Raw genomic sequence first — 15,778 nt, forward strand, 5'->3', positions numbered from 1 at the left:
CTCTCTTTCACACTCACAGCCCGCTACCCCCACCTCCTTGCTCTTTGCTTTGGGTCTTGCGTTGCAGCTTCCCGACCCACGGTTTTCCCCCTCCAAAACCTCTTTAAGCTCACCAGATTCCCTCCAGAAGTTCAAGCAGAAGCCCGCGAGCCAGAGGCGCTTTCTTGCAGCAGCAGCAGCAGCAGCAGCAGCAGCGGCAGCAGCAGGAGGAGGAGGAGGAGGAGGAGGAGGAGGAAATGCCTCCCTTGCAGGCCCCCCCCCAAACCCCCCCCCCCAATGTGCCTGTCTAGGACGGTGGCTCTTGCTCTCTCTTTAACTCTTCCCCCCCAAAAAATGTTTTTCAGTGCAAAGGCACCATGACCTTTATATCAATGAATGGACTCAGGCGTCCTTCTCAGATGATCTCAATTCAATTCAATCGAATTTATTGGGGCAGGAGCCAGTAAAACAGTACAGTGCTGATATAAAAGGCTCTGCCTATGAGCTGTGAGCATTGTGAGCATCAGGCTTTGAATGCAGTCCTTAAAAGCTTCATGTATTTCTAGGTCGGCTCAGGGGTTCATCCAGTCGATGAGGCCTTTGATCTCTGACTTGTTTGCATTTGCTTTTGGGTGAACGTTTGGATTTCCCGTAATGTTTAAAAAAACAGACTCTAAGTGGCAGGAACTATCATCTTCTGGGGTGTCGGGGTAGAAGAAGAAGAAGAAATTGGATTTATACCCCGCCCTTCACTACCCAAAGGCGTCTCAGAGCAGCTTACAATCTCCTTTCCCTTCCCCTCCCCACAACTGACACCCTGTGAGGTAGAAGAAGAAAAATCTGGATTTATACCTCGCCCTTCACTACCCAAAGGAGTCTCAGAGCAGCTTACAAACTCCTTTCCCTTCCCCTCCCCACAACTGACACCCTGTGAGGTAGAAGAAGAAAAAATTGGATTTATACCCCGCCCTTCACTACCCAAAGGAGTCTCAGAGCAGCTTACAAACTCCTTTCCCTCCCCTTCCCCACAACTGACACCCTGTGAGGTAGAAGGAGAGAAGATTAGATTTATACCCCGCCCTTCACTACCCAAAGGAGTCTCAGAGCAGCTTACAATCTCCTTTCCCTTCCCCTCCCCACAACTGACACCCTGTCAGATAGAAGAAGAAAATATTGGATTTATACCCCGCCCTTCACTACCCAAAGGAGTCTCAGAGCAGCTTACAATCTCCTTTCCCTTCCCCTCCCCACAACTGACACCCTGTGAGGTAGAAGAAGAAGAAAATATTAGATTTATACACCGCCCTTCACTACCCAAAGGCGTCTCAGAGCGGTTAACAAACTCCTTTCCCCTCCCCACAACAGACACCCTGTGAGGTAGGTGGGGCTGAGAGAGCTCTTGACAGAAACCGCTCCTTTCAAGAACACCTCCCAGGGGTTCCTGGGAGTAGGTCAGATTTGAGCATTTTTTCTTCTTTATGTCTTTTCCGATTTGTCTTTTCCACTGAGACTCAAGGAGGATCACACAGTGTCAGACAATTTACACCAACAGGAATGGGATATCCAGGAAATGATACAATAGAAGTTGGGATTATCAGGGGGGAAAAGAAAAAGAGCAGAAGATCTGGAAAAAAAAAACACTGAATCCAAGCATAAGGATCTATATGTCATGTCTAATGGTACAGGAGTTACATAGAATGATCATGCTTATGGCAGTATATGCCAGACGCCGTAGGCCAGACAGCAGTCCCTGTACTTTGCTGAAACGTCCTTCTGAAAGCATTTCATTGCATAATTTGCAGAAAGTCAGAAGAATGGTGGTCTTCCTGACCTCAGGCAGGCTATTCCATCCTCGTATTGGATGGTATAATCGCTTTGCTAGGCATCCTTGAGGGGAACCCAGATGAAAAGGAGCCTCAGCAAAGGACCAGGACCCAGTGAGAATCCCAGGGCCACAGGTGGCTGTGAGCTCAGCGCCTGAGAACGGGAGAGTGTTTGTCCTTGGTCCAGACATGGTGGCAGCGGTGCACAGGAACAGGCAGTTGTTGATTCTGCTCATTTGCAGGGAGCCACCTGCAGAAGGCCCTGCTCAGAGGAGCCCCAGCTGTCTTGGTGGAGCAGAGAGGCAGAAGCACTTCTGCAGGTATGAGGGACATAACATAATGAGGGACATGTTGGATCAGGCCAAAGGCCCATCCAGTCCAACACTCTGTGTCACACAGTGGCCAGAAATACCAGTGCCATCAGGAGGAACACCAGTAGGACCAGGACATTAGAAGCCCCTCCCACTGTTCCCCCCCAAGCACCAAGAAGACAGAGCATCACCTGCCCCAGAGTCCCTATCTATACCTTGTGGCTAATAGCCACTGATTGACCTCTGCTCCATATGCTTATCTAATTCCCTCTTGAAGCCATCCGTGCTCCTGTGACCCAGGCTGTGACGGGCTTTGTACGTAATGGTCAATCACTTCAGTTAAGCCTAATAAGAACATCTATTCAAGCAGAATCACCCATTAGGGTCGAACTTAGCAAACTTTCTGAGAGACATATATGAGAGCCAGTTTGGTGTAGTGGTTAAATGTGTGGACTCTAATCTGGGAGAACCGGGTTTGATTCCCCACTCCTCCACTTGCACCTGCTGATGTGACCTTGGGTCAGTCACAAGCTCTGGCACAGCTGTCCTTGAAAAAGAGCAGTTTGTGTCAGAGTTCTCTCAGCCCCACCCACCTCACAGGGTGTCTGTTGTGGGGAAAGGGAAAGGAGTTTGTAAACTGCTCTGAGACTCCGAGTGAAGGGCGGGGTATAAATCCAATCTCTTCTTCTTCCTCTTCTTCCTCTTCTTCCTCTTCTTCCTCTTCTTCCCCTTCCCCCTCTTCCCCCTCTTCCTCTTCTTCTTCTTCTTCTTCTTCCAGTTCAATGAAATATTTGAGGTCAGATCTTGTGTCAGTAGAACAAACAGTAAATTTCTTAGAGATTATGACTTCATTTAAAATAAAGCATTAGGCAAAAATTTGATGAACAGGCAAAAGTTAGTCGTACAGGTACAGGAAAATGCATGCGATATAAATCAGGTCTACTAACATTTCTCAGACTTAGCTAAATATATAAGCATTACAACTCTCTAAGATTTAGGCAAGTCCATTTTTATGTCGATATGCAGAAGGCTATGTACAGTGGGAAGCCCGGCGCACGTGATGTGCTCACTCAGTAGAAGGTCTTTTCTGACTGGAAGCCACCAGTAGAAAGCCTGTTTAGACTCTTACGTGACACTTTTGATAGAGATAACAGAGGAAGAGAAATAAAACGTTTGAACTTGAACATGTGATTGTTCTCCAAATAAAACAATTGGACCCTAGAGGGATTATGCAAATTAGTAACTATATTAGGTGAACTAAAATACATCTTGATAACTGCCATTAAATCCTCAAAGCAAGGTTATAAGACAAAAGACAGCAGTTGTTCGTAATTCCAGAGCAATAACTCTCCTGTTTCTTCAGTTATACTAATAAACTGTCAAGACTGAGAGGTGGTCCTGAACTTTTGGTACTTTTCCTGACCAGGAATTGAACTTTACAGAGTTTATGAAAACACATAATGCATAAACATTCATAAATATAATTGACACCATGAATCTGAAAAATATTTCCTCTACCCTGGTGGGAAGTAAGGTGTGCTCTCTGATGGAACCTTTTCCCCCATTGCAGGCATTTGTATGGTTTCTCTCCTGCGTGAATTCTTTGAGGAGAAATAAGACTTTCTCACAGAAGTTTCTTTCACACTCCAGGCATTTACATAGTTTCTCCCCTGTGAATTCTTTGATAGGAAGTAAGTTGTGTACTAATCTTGAAGCTTTTCCCACATTCCCCACATTTCCCCGGGCATTCATATGGTTTCTCCCCTGTGTAAATTTGGTGGTATGTCAGCTGATTACTCCAACAGAAGCTTTCCCCACACTTCAAGCATTTATATTTCTTCTCCCCTATGTTCTTCGGTGGGAAGAAAGATGAATCTCTTATCACACTGCAGTTTTTTTCCCCTTTGTGAGTCCTCTGGTGGGAAGTAAGGTGTGCACTCTGACGAAACCTTTTCCCACATTGTAAGCATTTATATGGTTTCTCCCCTGTGTGAGTTCTTTGATGGGAAGTGCCACAGGAAGTGGTGGGTGCTACAAGCATGGACGGCTTCAAAAGGGAATTAGATAAGCATATGGAGCAGAGGTCCATCAGTGGCTATTAGCCACAAGGTATAGCTAAGGGCTCTGGGGCAAGTGATGCTCTGTCTTCTTGGTGCTTGGGGGGGGGGGGGTCAACAGGGGGAGGGCTTCTAATGTCCTGGCCCCACTGCTGGACCTCCTGATGGCACTGGTATTTCTGGCCACTGTGTGACACAGAGTGTTGGACTGGATGGGCCTTTGGCCTGATCCAACATTGGCGCCTCTTATGTTCTTATGTTCTTAAGATTGGAACTGCCAGTAAAGCTTTCCCCACACTCCAGGCATTTATATGGTTTCTCTCTTGTGTGAATTCTCTGATGCAAAGTTAGTTTTCCACTCTCACTGAATCTTTTCCCACACTCTAGGCATTTATATGGTTTCTCCCCTGTGTGAGTCCTTTGGTGAGAAGCAAGGTGTCCATTCTTCCTGAAGCTTTTTCCACACTCCAGGCATTTATATGGTTTCTCCCCTGTGTGAATTTTCTGATGAACACTAAGGTGTGAACTGCAACTGAAGCTTTTCCCACACTCCAGGCATTTATATGGTTTCTCCCCTGTGTGAACTGTCTGATGAACAGAAAGTTGTGAACTCTGACTGAAACCTTTTCCACACTCCAAGCATTTATATGGTTTCTCCCCTGTGTGAATTCTCTGATGGGAAGTAAGACTGGAACTTACAGTGAAGCTTTTCCCACACTCCAGGCATTTATATGGTTTCTCCCCTGTGTGAATTCTTCGATGGGAAGTATGAGCTGATCTGTCAGTGAACCTTTTCCCACACTCCAGGCATTTGTATGGTTTCTCACCTGTGTGAATTCTCTGATGGGAAGTCAGCTTTCCACTCTGACTGAATCTCTGTCCACACTCCAGGCATTTATATGGTTTTTCTCCTGTGTGAATTCTTTGATGCAAAGTAAGTTTTCCACTCTGACTGAAGCTTTTCCCACACTCCAGGCATTCATATGGTTTCTCCCCTGTGTGAATTTTCTGATGAACATTAAGGTGTGAATTCTGACTGAAGCTTTTTCCACACTCCAGGCATTTATATGGTTTCTCCCCTGTGTGAATTTTCTGATGGACACTAAGGTTTGAACTGAAACTGAAGCTTTTTCCACACTCCAGGCATTTATAGGGTTTCTCGCCTGTGTGAGTTTTCTGATGAACATGAAGGTTTGAACTCTGACTGAAACTTTTTCCACACTCCAAGCATTTATATGGCTTTTCACCTGTGTGAATTCTTTGATGCAAGGTAAGTTTTCCACTCTCACGGAAGCATCTTCCACATTCCAGACATCTATATGATTTCTCCCCTGTGTGAATTCTTTGATGCAACGTAAGTTTTCCACTATCACCGAAACATTTTCCACAATCCAGGCATTTATATGGTTTCTCCCCTGTGTGAATTTTCTGATGGACACTAAGGTTTGAACTGAAACTGAAGCTTTTTCCACACTCTTGGCATTCATATGGTTTCTCCCCTGTGTGAGTTCTTTGATGGGAGGTGAGACTGGCACTGTCAGTGAAACCTTTTCCACACTCCAGGCATGTATATGGTTTCTCCCCTGTGTGAGTTTTCTGATGAACACGGAGGTTTGAACTCTGACTGAAGCTTTTCCCACACTCCAGGCATTTATATGGTTTCTCCCCTGTGTGAATTGTTTGATGGGAAGTAAGATTGGAACTACGACTGAAGCTTTTCCCACACTCCAGGCATTTATATGGTTTCTCCCCTGTGTGAATTCTTTGATGGGATGTAACGTGCACTCTCTGCTTGAAACTTTTCCCACCCTCAAGGCATTTATCTATTTTCTTTCTGTCACAAATCCGTTGAATATTAACTGAAATTTCAGTGCAATTTTCCCTGCTTGCAGGGTGCTCATTCCTGTTCTCTCCATGACATATGTTTTGCCACAGTGAGTCATCCCGCCATAAGAGACCTTTAGGTGGGTGGTTTCCCTCTTCCTTCCTTGGTGCATCTGAATATTCAAACGTCTCTTTCGCATCTGAATATGTATCCTCTTTTTCCACCAATCGGTGTTCTTCTACTTCAGCTGCCAACTGCCACACATCTCCTGCTGAGAGAAAGGGATACCTGGTATGACAATATGACACTTTCCACACACACCTAATTTTGAGTCCAGTAGCACCTAAAGACAAACAAGGGTTTCTGGGTATAAGCTTTCGGATTCAAGGCTCTCTTCATCATATTTGATTCAGAATGGAGATCGCTCAGTCTTTATATCCCCATCAGGGGGTGGGAGGGGTATTGCAGGAAAGGAACTCAGGATGCTGTGGTACCATGCAAATTGTAACTAGCTAGATTAGCACAAAGGATAAATGCTTAGAGGCAGAACAGAAAGGCTTTGGGGCAGAAAATTAGCACCTGTGAGAAAAGAATCCTATGTCCCTGTTCAGTCCTGGGGGGTCCATTGTTCTGAATTTGTGAATGAACTTAAATTCAGCAGTCGTGCAATTTAGTTTCTCCTTGAAGCTTCTCTTTTTAAGGACTGTCACTCTTAGCTCCATTCATCCTTTTGTGTAGGGATTGACCTGTTTGTCTGATGAATAGAGTGGAAGGGCACTGCTGCCATTTGCTGGCATAGACAACCCTGGAAGATAACAAGTGAATGAACCTGAGATGGTATGTCTGATGTTGTTAGGTCTTGTGATCATCTTGTCCAAATGAACATAGGGGCAGAGTTTGTTGCATGCCCTGGTCCCAGTTTCTGTGTCCATGTTAGGAAAGACTTTGTTCTGGGTTAGAAGCTGTTTAAATTTAAGAGGCAAGAAAAGGTTTCCCTCCCAATGCCTATGAGAGAGGCATATCATCGTATAGGCTGTCAATGATGCACTCAACGGGTTTTGGCTGAGACCTGTATGTGATCACCAGTAGTGAACATAAGAAGAGCCCTGATGGATCAGACCAATGGTCCATCTAGTCCACCATCCTGTCTCATTCAGTGGCCAACCAGTTCCTCTGGAGGGCCAACAACAGGGCATAGAGGACAAGGACTTTACAAGGGAGGAAAACGAAGGGCTTTTGTTAAGAGAGGGACAGCCATTCATGCTTGATCATATGGCAGAAGGTCTGAAGGAAGGTGCAGATGGAGAGGAAGGTAGTCTAATGAGAACAAGAAAGCTGAAACGATGAAGTTCTTTCTCTTTAACATCACAGAGGTAAGTTTTAGATCTAGGGAAAGCGGATTTTTTTCCTTTCTGATGGGCAGTCAGGCTAGGGACGGTGGTATTGTAGAGGCTGGGAGGGCAATAGAAGCCGCTCCAGAGCTGGCTGTGTAGGCCATCACTTGGGGCAACCTAGTGGACAGGCTGCAACTGTGTTGGCTGATTCTTTTATGGCAGGGGTGTCGAACTCATTTGTTACGAGGGCCGGATCTGACATAAATGAGACCTTGTCGGGCCAGGCCATGTGTGTCAGAAAATGTAATGCCAGGTAGCGGAGATATAAACTTTCTAAAGGGCACAGACACATCTTTTTAAAAACTTAAAATAAAAACATGCTCAAAACATTAAGCTCTGTAAAGCTGCAAACCTACTTTTGATTTATTGACATTTGCCACGGAAATCTCATGCTCAGAGTTCTGAGTCCAGGACCCAGGTTAAAACATGAAATGGCTGAGTGATTAAGAGAGTCTGGCGAAGCAAGCTATGATGCAGCAGCAGAACTGGAAGCAGGAGATGGCCAGTTCCACTGCAGGCCTGATGGAAGCCCTAGGGGGCCTCTTCCGGCCCCCGGGCCGCATGTTTGACACCCCTGTTTTATGGTGTGGCTGACAGACCGGAAGTCTAATTCAAGCCGGAGGGGGGCAAGCAGACAGTAAACTCCAGCTATAAAAGGAACGATGAGGGAAAGGGTAAGGAAGAGGGAAATTTCTCACTGCTTTCCAGTAAAGACAGGATGAACAAAAGTAAATTCCTCATTCACTGTCATTTTACCATACCTGGCATGAGCACGCAGCAAAAAAAAAAAGTCTGAAATTAGGTCATGAACTCCTTGGTCCCGTTATCAACCAAAGGGCAGAATGCACCCAAGAAATCAGAAGGAGACTGAAACTGGAAAGGACAGCCTGCCACAAGGAGCTAGAAAGGATCCTTAAACAGCTCTTATCGGAACTACGGCTTGCCCAAGGTCATCCAGCCAAGTGCAAGTGGAGGAGTGGGGTAATCAAACCCGGTTCTCCCACATTCTCTGCACACTTAACCATTACACCAAACATGGAAAGGTGGGGGGAGAAGGGTTTAGAAACTGGGACATTAACAGGAGATCAGGCCTTCGTAACAAATGAGATCGATGCCTCTGTAAAAGGGTCAAATATACATTCAAAAAGCGAACCCAAACTCAGAAGTGAGAGGGTGACATCCGAATGTGCACTGGGCCAGCCTGCCTGCTCCTGCGATATGAACCATCATTGCTTTGTCCCTGCTCCCTTCCCTCACCCCCATGGGGGAATCTGCTGTGTAGCCCCCCCCCTTTACCAAGACCCCTCCTGCCCATTTGTTGGGGTACGTAAACAGCTTCCTTTTGGGCAGATCCAGATAACATGCAATCGGGCATTAATTGGAAGAGATGAATCTTGACTAGGGTTTAAACATATCCTGGGAAACTCTGGGACTTCCTCATTCCTACCTGGTGGAATGAGCTCCCGTACGAGATCAGGGCCCTGCGGGACCTTTTACAGTTCCGCAGGGCCTGCGAGACGGAGCTCTTCCACCAGGCTTTTAACTAGGGCGATGGACGTCCCTCCCTCTTTACTGGGCCTCCACTCAATGGGTCGGAACTGCATATTAAGAGCTGGCATCTGTGAGGTTTTAACGTCAATGACAACGGCACTGGATGAAGGTCACTGTGGTATTTTATCAGTGTTTTAATTGCATACGTTGTATTTTATTAAATTTGATGTAACCCGCCCTGAGCCTGCCAGGCGGGGGAGGGCAGGATATGTTGGATGAATGAATGAATGAATGAATAAATATGTGAGATGTTGGATTTTATACTGGCATACTGTCAGCACCAGATCCTTCGCCACCACATGCAACACCGCTCCATGCTGGGGGTGGGGAGGTAAAAGGTGGTCACAAGCAGGGTTCTCTCCAAGCTGAGTGAGTGTGAGCCAGCTCACAGTTTTTTGGCCTCCAGCTCACACATTTTTGTCATAGCTCAGGAAGGATGGCTCCAGAGCAAACTAATTCACGCAGCAGCCAAATCGCTGGCTCACAACTTTAATGGCAGTAGCTCACAAAGTAAAGTTTTTGCTCACAAGACTTCCACAGCTTAGAGGGAACCCTGGTCACGAGAGAGCTGCCTGGGACCAGTGTTCCCTCTAAGCTGAGTTAGTGTGAACTAGCTCACGATTTTTTAGCCTCTGGCTCACATATTTTTGTCTTCGCTCAGGAAGGATGGCTCCAGAGCAAACTAATTTATGCAGTAGCCAAATCGCTCGCTCACAGCTTTAATGCCAGAAGCCCACAAAGTAGAATTTTAGCTCACCAGACTCCACAGCTTAGAGGGAACATTGCCTGGGACTGCTTTATATCATACTTGTTATGTTTATTTGATTTATATCACACTTGCTATTATGCTTATTTGATCATTATATACTTGCTGACTTGCTTGTGCAGTATTTTTTTTGCCAGTGGTGTTCTTTTTTGTTTCTTGCTTTGTACACTGGCTTCCCCCCTTCTTTTTTGGGGGGACTGCTTTGAGTCATATCTCTACCACAAAGCACATGCTTTGCTTTGCAGGCACGAAGAGGCCTGGCAACTCTAGTTAAAGGGATCTCAGGCGAAAGAGGCCTGGGGAAACACCCTGGCCAGAAAGACCCTGCCTTCCAGAGTGGACAATACTAGGCTAGACGCAGCATCGGGGCCATAAGCAGTGTTCCCTCTAAGGTGAGTTATTGTGAGCCAGCTCACAGATTTTTGTCTTAGCTCAGGAAGGAGGGCTCCAGAGCAGTGTTCCCTCTAAGCTGAGTTAGTGTGAGCTAGCTCACAGTTTTTTAGCCTCCAGCTCACACGTTTTTGTCTTCGCTCAGGGAGAATGGCTCCAGAGCAAACTGATTTATGCAGTAGCCAAATCGCTCGCTCACAACTTTAAGGCCAGTAGCTCAGAAGGTGGGATTTTTGCTCGCAGGACTCCACTGCTTAGAGGGAGCATTGCTCCAGAGCAAACCGATTAAATCGCTCGCTCACAACTTTAAGGCCAGTAGCTCAGAAGGTGGGATTTTTGCTCGCAAGACTCCACTGCTTAGAAGGAGCATTGCTCCAGAGCAAACTGATTTATGCAGTAGCCAAATCACTCGCTCACAAGTTTAACACCAGGAGCTCACAAAGTAGAATGTTTGCTCACAGGACTTCACAGCTTAGAGGGAGCACTGGTCATAAGACTAGGGAGAAGGGAACTGCCTCTTGCCCCGGGCTGAAGATCTACAAGCACCATCTCAGCATCCACAGTTCATCCTAACTCTTTTGGGGGAAAACGCAAACGGTGAGGATAAGCAAGGCCATAGAAATTCACCAGCTGTTCCGAGGAAGTGCAGGCAACACACCGTCCCAAGACAGGTATCTTCAGCCCCTACCTGCCAACCCCTCCTCTTCATCACAGCTCCGGAGAAACAGCCCTTCCTCTTCTTCCAGCCAGGATATGAGGTCAGGTTTGGCAATCAGAGGTCCTGTTTACCAGGGAACCCCCCCCACACAAAATTAGATCTCTTCTGTGTGTCCATAAATTCAACAATTCCAAGCCAAGTTGACTGTCCCTCCAGAAACACACAACAGGTAAGCAATGTTCCCTCTAAGCTGTGGAGTCCTGTGAGCAAAAATTCTACTTTGTGAGCTACTGAGATTAAAGTTGTGAGCGAGCAATTTGGCTGCTGCATAAATTAGTTTGCTCTGGAGCCATCCTTCCTGAGCTAAAACAGGAGCCAGAGAACGGAGGCTAAAAAAATGTGAGCTAGCTCACACTAACTCAGCTTAGAGGGAACCCTGCAGGTAAGTAATGGAATTATCCTGAGACTCTCTAAGAGCACGTATATGTGGCTATGCACACATGTACACCCAACTCTGGGCCTCTTGGGACCCCTTCTGTGTGCCCATAAATTCAACAATTCCAAACCGATAGAAGATGGCAACACTCTGTCTTCTTGGTGCTTCGGGGGGGGGGGGACAGTGGGAGGGCTTCTAATGTCCTGGCCCCACTGGTGGACCTCCTGATGGCACCTGGTATTTTTGGCCACTGTGTGACAAGAGTGTTGGACTGGATGGGCCATTGGTCTGATCCAGCACTGGCTTCTCTTATGTTCTTATATGAACTCTCGGTCTGGGGCAAGTGATGCTCTGTATTCTTGGTGCTTGGGGGGGGGGTCAACAGTGGGAGGGCTTCTGGTGTCCTGACCCCACTGCTGGACCTCCTGATGGCACCTGGTATTTTTGGCCACTGTGTGACAGTGTGTTGGACTTGATGGGCCTTTGGCCTGATCCAACATTGGCTTCTCTTATGTTTTTATAGGAACTCTAGGTCTGGGGCAAGGGATGCTCTGTATTCTTGGTGCTTGGGGGGGGGCAACAGTGGGAGGGCTTCTAGTGTCCTGGCCCCACTGCTGGACATCCTGAGGGCACCTGGTATTTTTGGCCAATGTGTGACAGAGTGTTGGACTGGATGGGCCATTGGTCTGATCCAGCACTGGCTTCTCTTATGTTCTTATATGAACTCTCGGTCTGGGGCTTGTATTTTTGGCCACTTTGTGACAGAGTGTTGGACTGGATAGACCTTTGGCCTGATCCAACATTGGCGTCTCTTATGTTCTTATGTTATGTTCCAGTAACATCTTAAAGGCCCCGGTCACACGGGAGGATTTGCCCCATGAAACGGACGGGTTGAGGGCGGATTAAACCGGCGCGATCAGATGCCAACATCTGGCAAGCGTCGCGCCCCCGCCGCCAACCAGTCGCTACCGGCCAAAAACGCGGATTTAAGAGAGACCTGCAAAAGACTACTACTTACTGGGAAATGCGCAGCATGGGCGGCCGTGTGATCGGGCCCAAAGACTACGAAAATCTGTGGCAGGAATGGGGTTCCGTGAGTCACTGCTCACGTCTTCTGCTCCTAGTGACTCACAAAAGCTCCTCCCCTGCCACAAATTTTGTTAGTCTTTCAGGTGCTACAGGACTCTTGCTCTTTTCCACTGCTAGTAAAAGGTAAAGGTCTCCCTTGCTCGAAAGCCAGTCAAATCTGACTCTAGGGTTGCGGTGCACGCAGGGCTCTTTTTGTAGCAGGAACTCCTTTGCATATTAGGCGACACACCCCTAGTATAGCCAATCCTCCAAGAGCTTACAGTAGCCCCTGTAAGAAGAGCTCTGTAAGCTCATGGAGGATTGGCTACATTAGGGGTGTGTCGCCTAATATGCAAAGGAGTTCCTGCTACAAAAAGAGCCCTGCGCGGCGGCCGGTGCTCATCTCCGTTTCAAAGCCAAAGAGCCAGCGCTGTCCGAAGATGTTTCCGTGGTCATGTGTTCGGCATGACTAAACACCAAGGCGCACGGAACACTGTTCCCTTCCCACCAAAGTGGTACCTATTTATCTACTTGCAATTTCTTGCTTTTGAACTGCTAGGTTGGCAGGAGCTGGAACTAGAGACGGGAGCTCACTCCATCATGCGGCACACTCGGGTCTCGAACTGCTGAACTACCGACCTTTCACAGCCTGCAGTTCAGCCTCTTAACCACTTGAGCCACCGCAGCTCCTAACTGCTACAGACAGACTAACACGAGTACCCATTGTGATCTAATTCCAAGCCAGACTGCTGTTCCTCCAGAAACACAGAACAGGAAATTAATAGGGGTGGGATGCAGAGTATGGGGTCAGGAGGACTCATCCCTCTTTTGTTATCCTGAGAATCTGTAGGAGCATGGATATGTGGCCATGCACAGATATACACCCGCTCCAGGACTCTCGGAACCTCAGCCTCTGTAGGCCCAGATTGCAGATGGGTACAGCATTTAACCACAAAGTAGTGAGACATGTCCTTTTAAAAGGTGCATCTTTATTAAGAAGGAGAGATTGGATTTATACCTCGCCCTTCACTACCCAGAGGAGTCTCAGAGCGGCTTACAATCTCCTTTCCCTTCTCCTCCCCGCAACAGAAACCCTGTGAGGTAGGTGGGGCTGAGAGAGCTCTCCTGAGAACTGCCCTTGAGAGAACAGCTCTGAAAGAACTTACGACTGACCCAAGGTCATACCAGCAGCTGCTTGTGGAGGAGTGGGCAATCAAACCCGATTCTCCCAGATCAGAGTCTGCGCTCTTAACCACTACGCCAAACTGGCTCTCATAAAGCATAAAGGGATAGATTGAAGGCAAGACAGAAAGGATGTTAGCAGCTGGCAGTCAAAACATTTAAAATATCTATTTGGGTAACTCCTAGTTCAACAATTACTAATATTTTTGATGTCAAATTGCCAGACTGCCTCGGGAGGTGGTGAATGCTCCTTTGCTGGACGTTTTCAAGCGGAGGCTGGACGACCATCTTTCGGGTATGTTGTAGGCAGGGGACATTTCGTAGAAAAAGAGGTGCAGGAGCTCATTAGCATAACTCATTTGCATATGCCACACCCCCTGACATCACCGGAAGTGTGTCAGAAGGCAATACCCACCGCTCAGGCTCCACTGGACTGTTTTGGATTGCTAGTTTTTTTGGGGTGGGTGGGATGTGCAGATCTGTCCTCACAGAGGAGGGAGAGCTCCTACCTGAATAAAACTTGGTCTTAAAGGTGCCACTGGACTGTTTTGGGTGGGGTAAGGGGGCTCTGCAACTTACCTGGCTGCTTCTTGCTCTGACTGAGGGCTGCTGGGAGCAGGAGGTGGAGCTTGTTGCATGTGCCTGCCCCCTGGGCTCTTTACTGCCGGAGCTCCGCTCCTGTGTGCTCCTGCAGGAAATGACCCCTGGTTGTAGGTATGTAGGGCTATCTTTCAGTTACGCTCCTGCAGAGTGCAGTGGGTCGGACTAGATGACCTGCAAGGTCCCTTCCAACTCTTAACATTCTGTGATTCTAGTTTGCCATAAATTCTGGGGAAAGCAGTGGGGAGGGAAATTCCTACAGGAAAGGGGTGTGTGTGCCTGAGTGTGTGAACAGCTCTATTGTAGCAGCAAGAGTAACTTTCCTAAGACAGTCGCCCTTCTGGGATAACCTTGACGTGCATCTCTGCTTGCAACGCTTTAGAGATAATGTAACGGTGGGGTTGGGGGAAACACAAACTGCTAGGTGGGAATGAACGTGTCGAATGATTGGAGGGGCTTATGTTTGCATTGACTATAACTTTGGGGTTTGGCACCAAAATACCAGCTCTGACTCAGAGAGAGTCTTCGCTTGGATCATCTTTATTTCTCAATAAACAAATCACTACCAGAGAGTCCATGGGGTTTTCTTGGCAAAAATACTGGAGTGGGTTGCCATTTCCTTCTCCAGGGGATCACGCTTGGTCTGAGTTCTCTGCTGTGGCCTGTCCGTCTTGGGTGGCCCTCCACGGCATAGCCCACAGCCTCATCGAACCACGCAAGCCCCCTCGCCACGACAAGGCAGTGATGCATGATTCTTTTGAACTATGGTGCTGGAGAAGAGTCTTGAGAGTCCCTTGGACTGCAAGGAGATCAAATCAGTCAATCCTAAAAGAAATCAACTCTGACTGTTCCCTGGAAGGCCAGGTAATGAAACTGAAGCTCAAATACTTTGGCCACCCAATGAGAAGGGAGCACTCACTGGAGAAGACCCTGATGCTGGGAAAGATTGAAGGTCAAAGAAGACGGGGACAGCAAAGGATGAGATGGTTAGAAAGTGTCATAGATGCAACGAACATGAAACTGAAGTGGTGGCGGCTACAAGCATGGACGGCTTCAAAAGGGAATTAGATAAGCATATGGAGCAGAGGTCCATCAGTGGCTATTAGCCACAAGGTATAGATAGGGACTCTGGGGCAAGTGATGCTCTGTCTTGTTGGTGCTTGGGGGGGTCAACAGTGGGAGGGCTTCTAGTGTCCTGGCCCCACTGGTGGACCTCCTGATGGCCCCTGGTATTTCTGGCCACTGTGGGACACCGAGTGTTGGACTGGATGGGCCTTTGGCCTGATCCAACACTGGCGTCTCTCGTGTTCTTATGTTATGTTCTGAGCAAACTTCAGAGGACGGCGGAAGACCGGAAGGCCTGGCGTGATCTGGTCCATGGGGTCGCGAAGAGTCGGACTCGACTGTGCGACTGAACAACAAGACCAGAGAGTGTTGCTGAGGGTAATTCTGTCCAAGAGTCCGACACTATGTCTCATTCGTCGCCACCCTGTGATAGGGTTGCAGGGTTGTGTGTGTATCCCTGAAGAACACAAGAGAAGGAAGGCTGGATGAGAGATGGAAAGGGAACGAAGCAGTGCTTAGAGGGGGGCTGGGGATCCAAGGAGAGGGAGAGTTATGTTGGAAACATGGCCAAACGGGGGGAAGACAGGAGCCGGGGAACCAGAAGATCTGGAGGGGGACACGGGGAGCCCCCCCCCAGCAGAAACCGGGAGCAGCGTCAGAGCAGCAGGGAGAA

General features: G+C 47.8%; 1 protein-coding gene across 1 annotated transcript in view; it reads right to left on the minus strand.

Annotated features, from left to right (window-relative positions):
• Nucleotides 1-4,416: 4,416 nt before the first annotated feature.
• Nucleotides 4,417-15,778, minus strand: part of LOC107106187 (zinc finger protein 91-like) — a 30,109-nt gene continuing 18,747 nt past the window's right edge. Inside the window, exon 3 of the mRNA XM_015406295.1 lies at nucleotides 4,417-6,004. Within this exon, the coding sequence (XP_015261781.1) occupies nucleotides 4,417-6,004 (1,588 nt within the window). The remainder of the gene's footprint in view (nucleotides 6,005-15,778) is intronic.

Source organism: Gekko japonicus, unplaced genomic scaffold, assembly GCF_001447785.1.
Source record: "Gekko japonicus isolate JY-2015 unplaced genomic scaffold, Gekko_japonicus_V1.1 scaffold1578, whole genome shotgun sequence".
NCBI lineage: Eukaryota > Metazoa > Chordata > Lepidosauria > Squamata > Gekkonidae > Gekko > Gekko japonicus.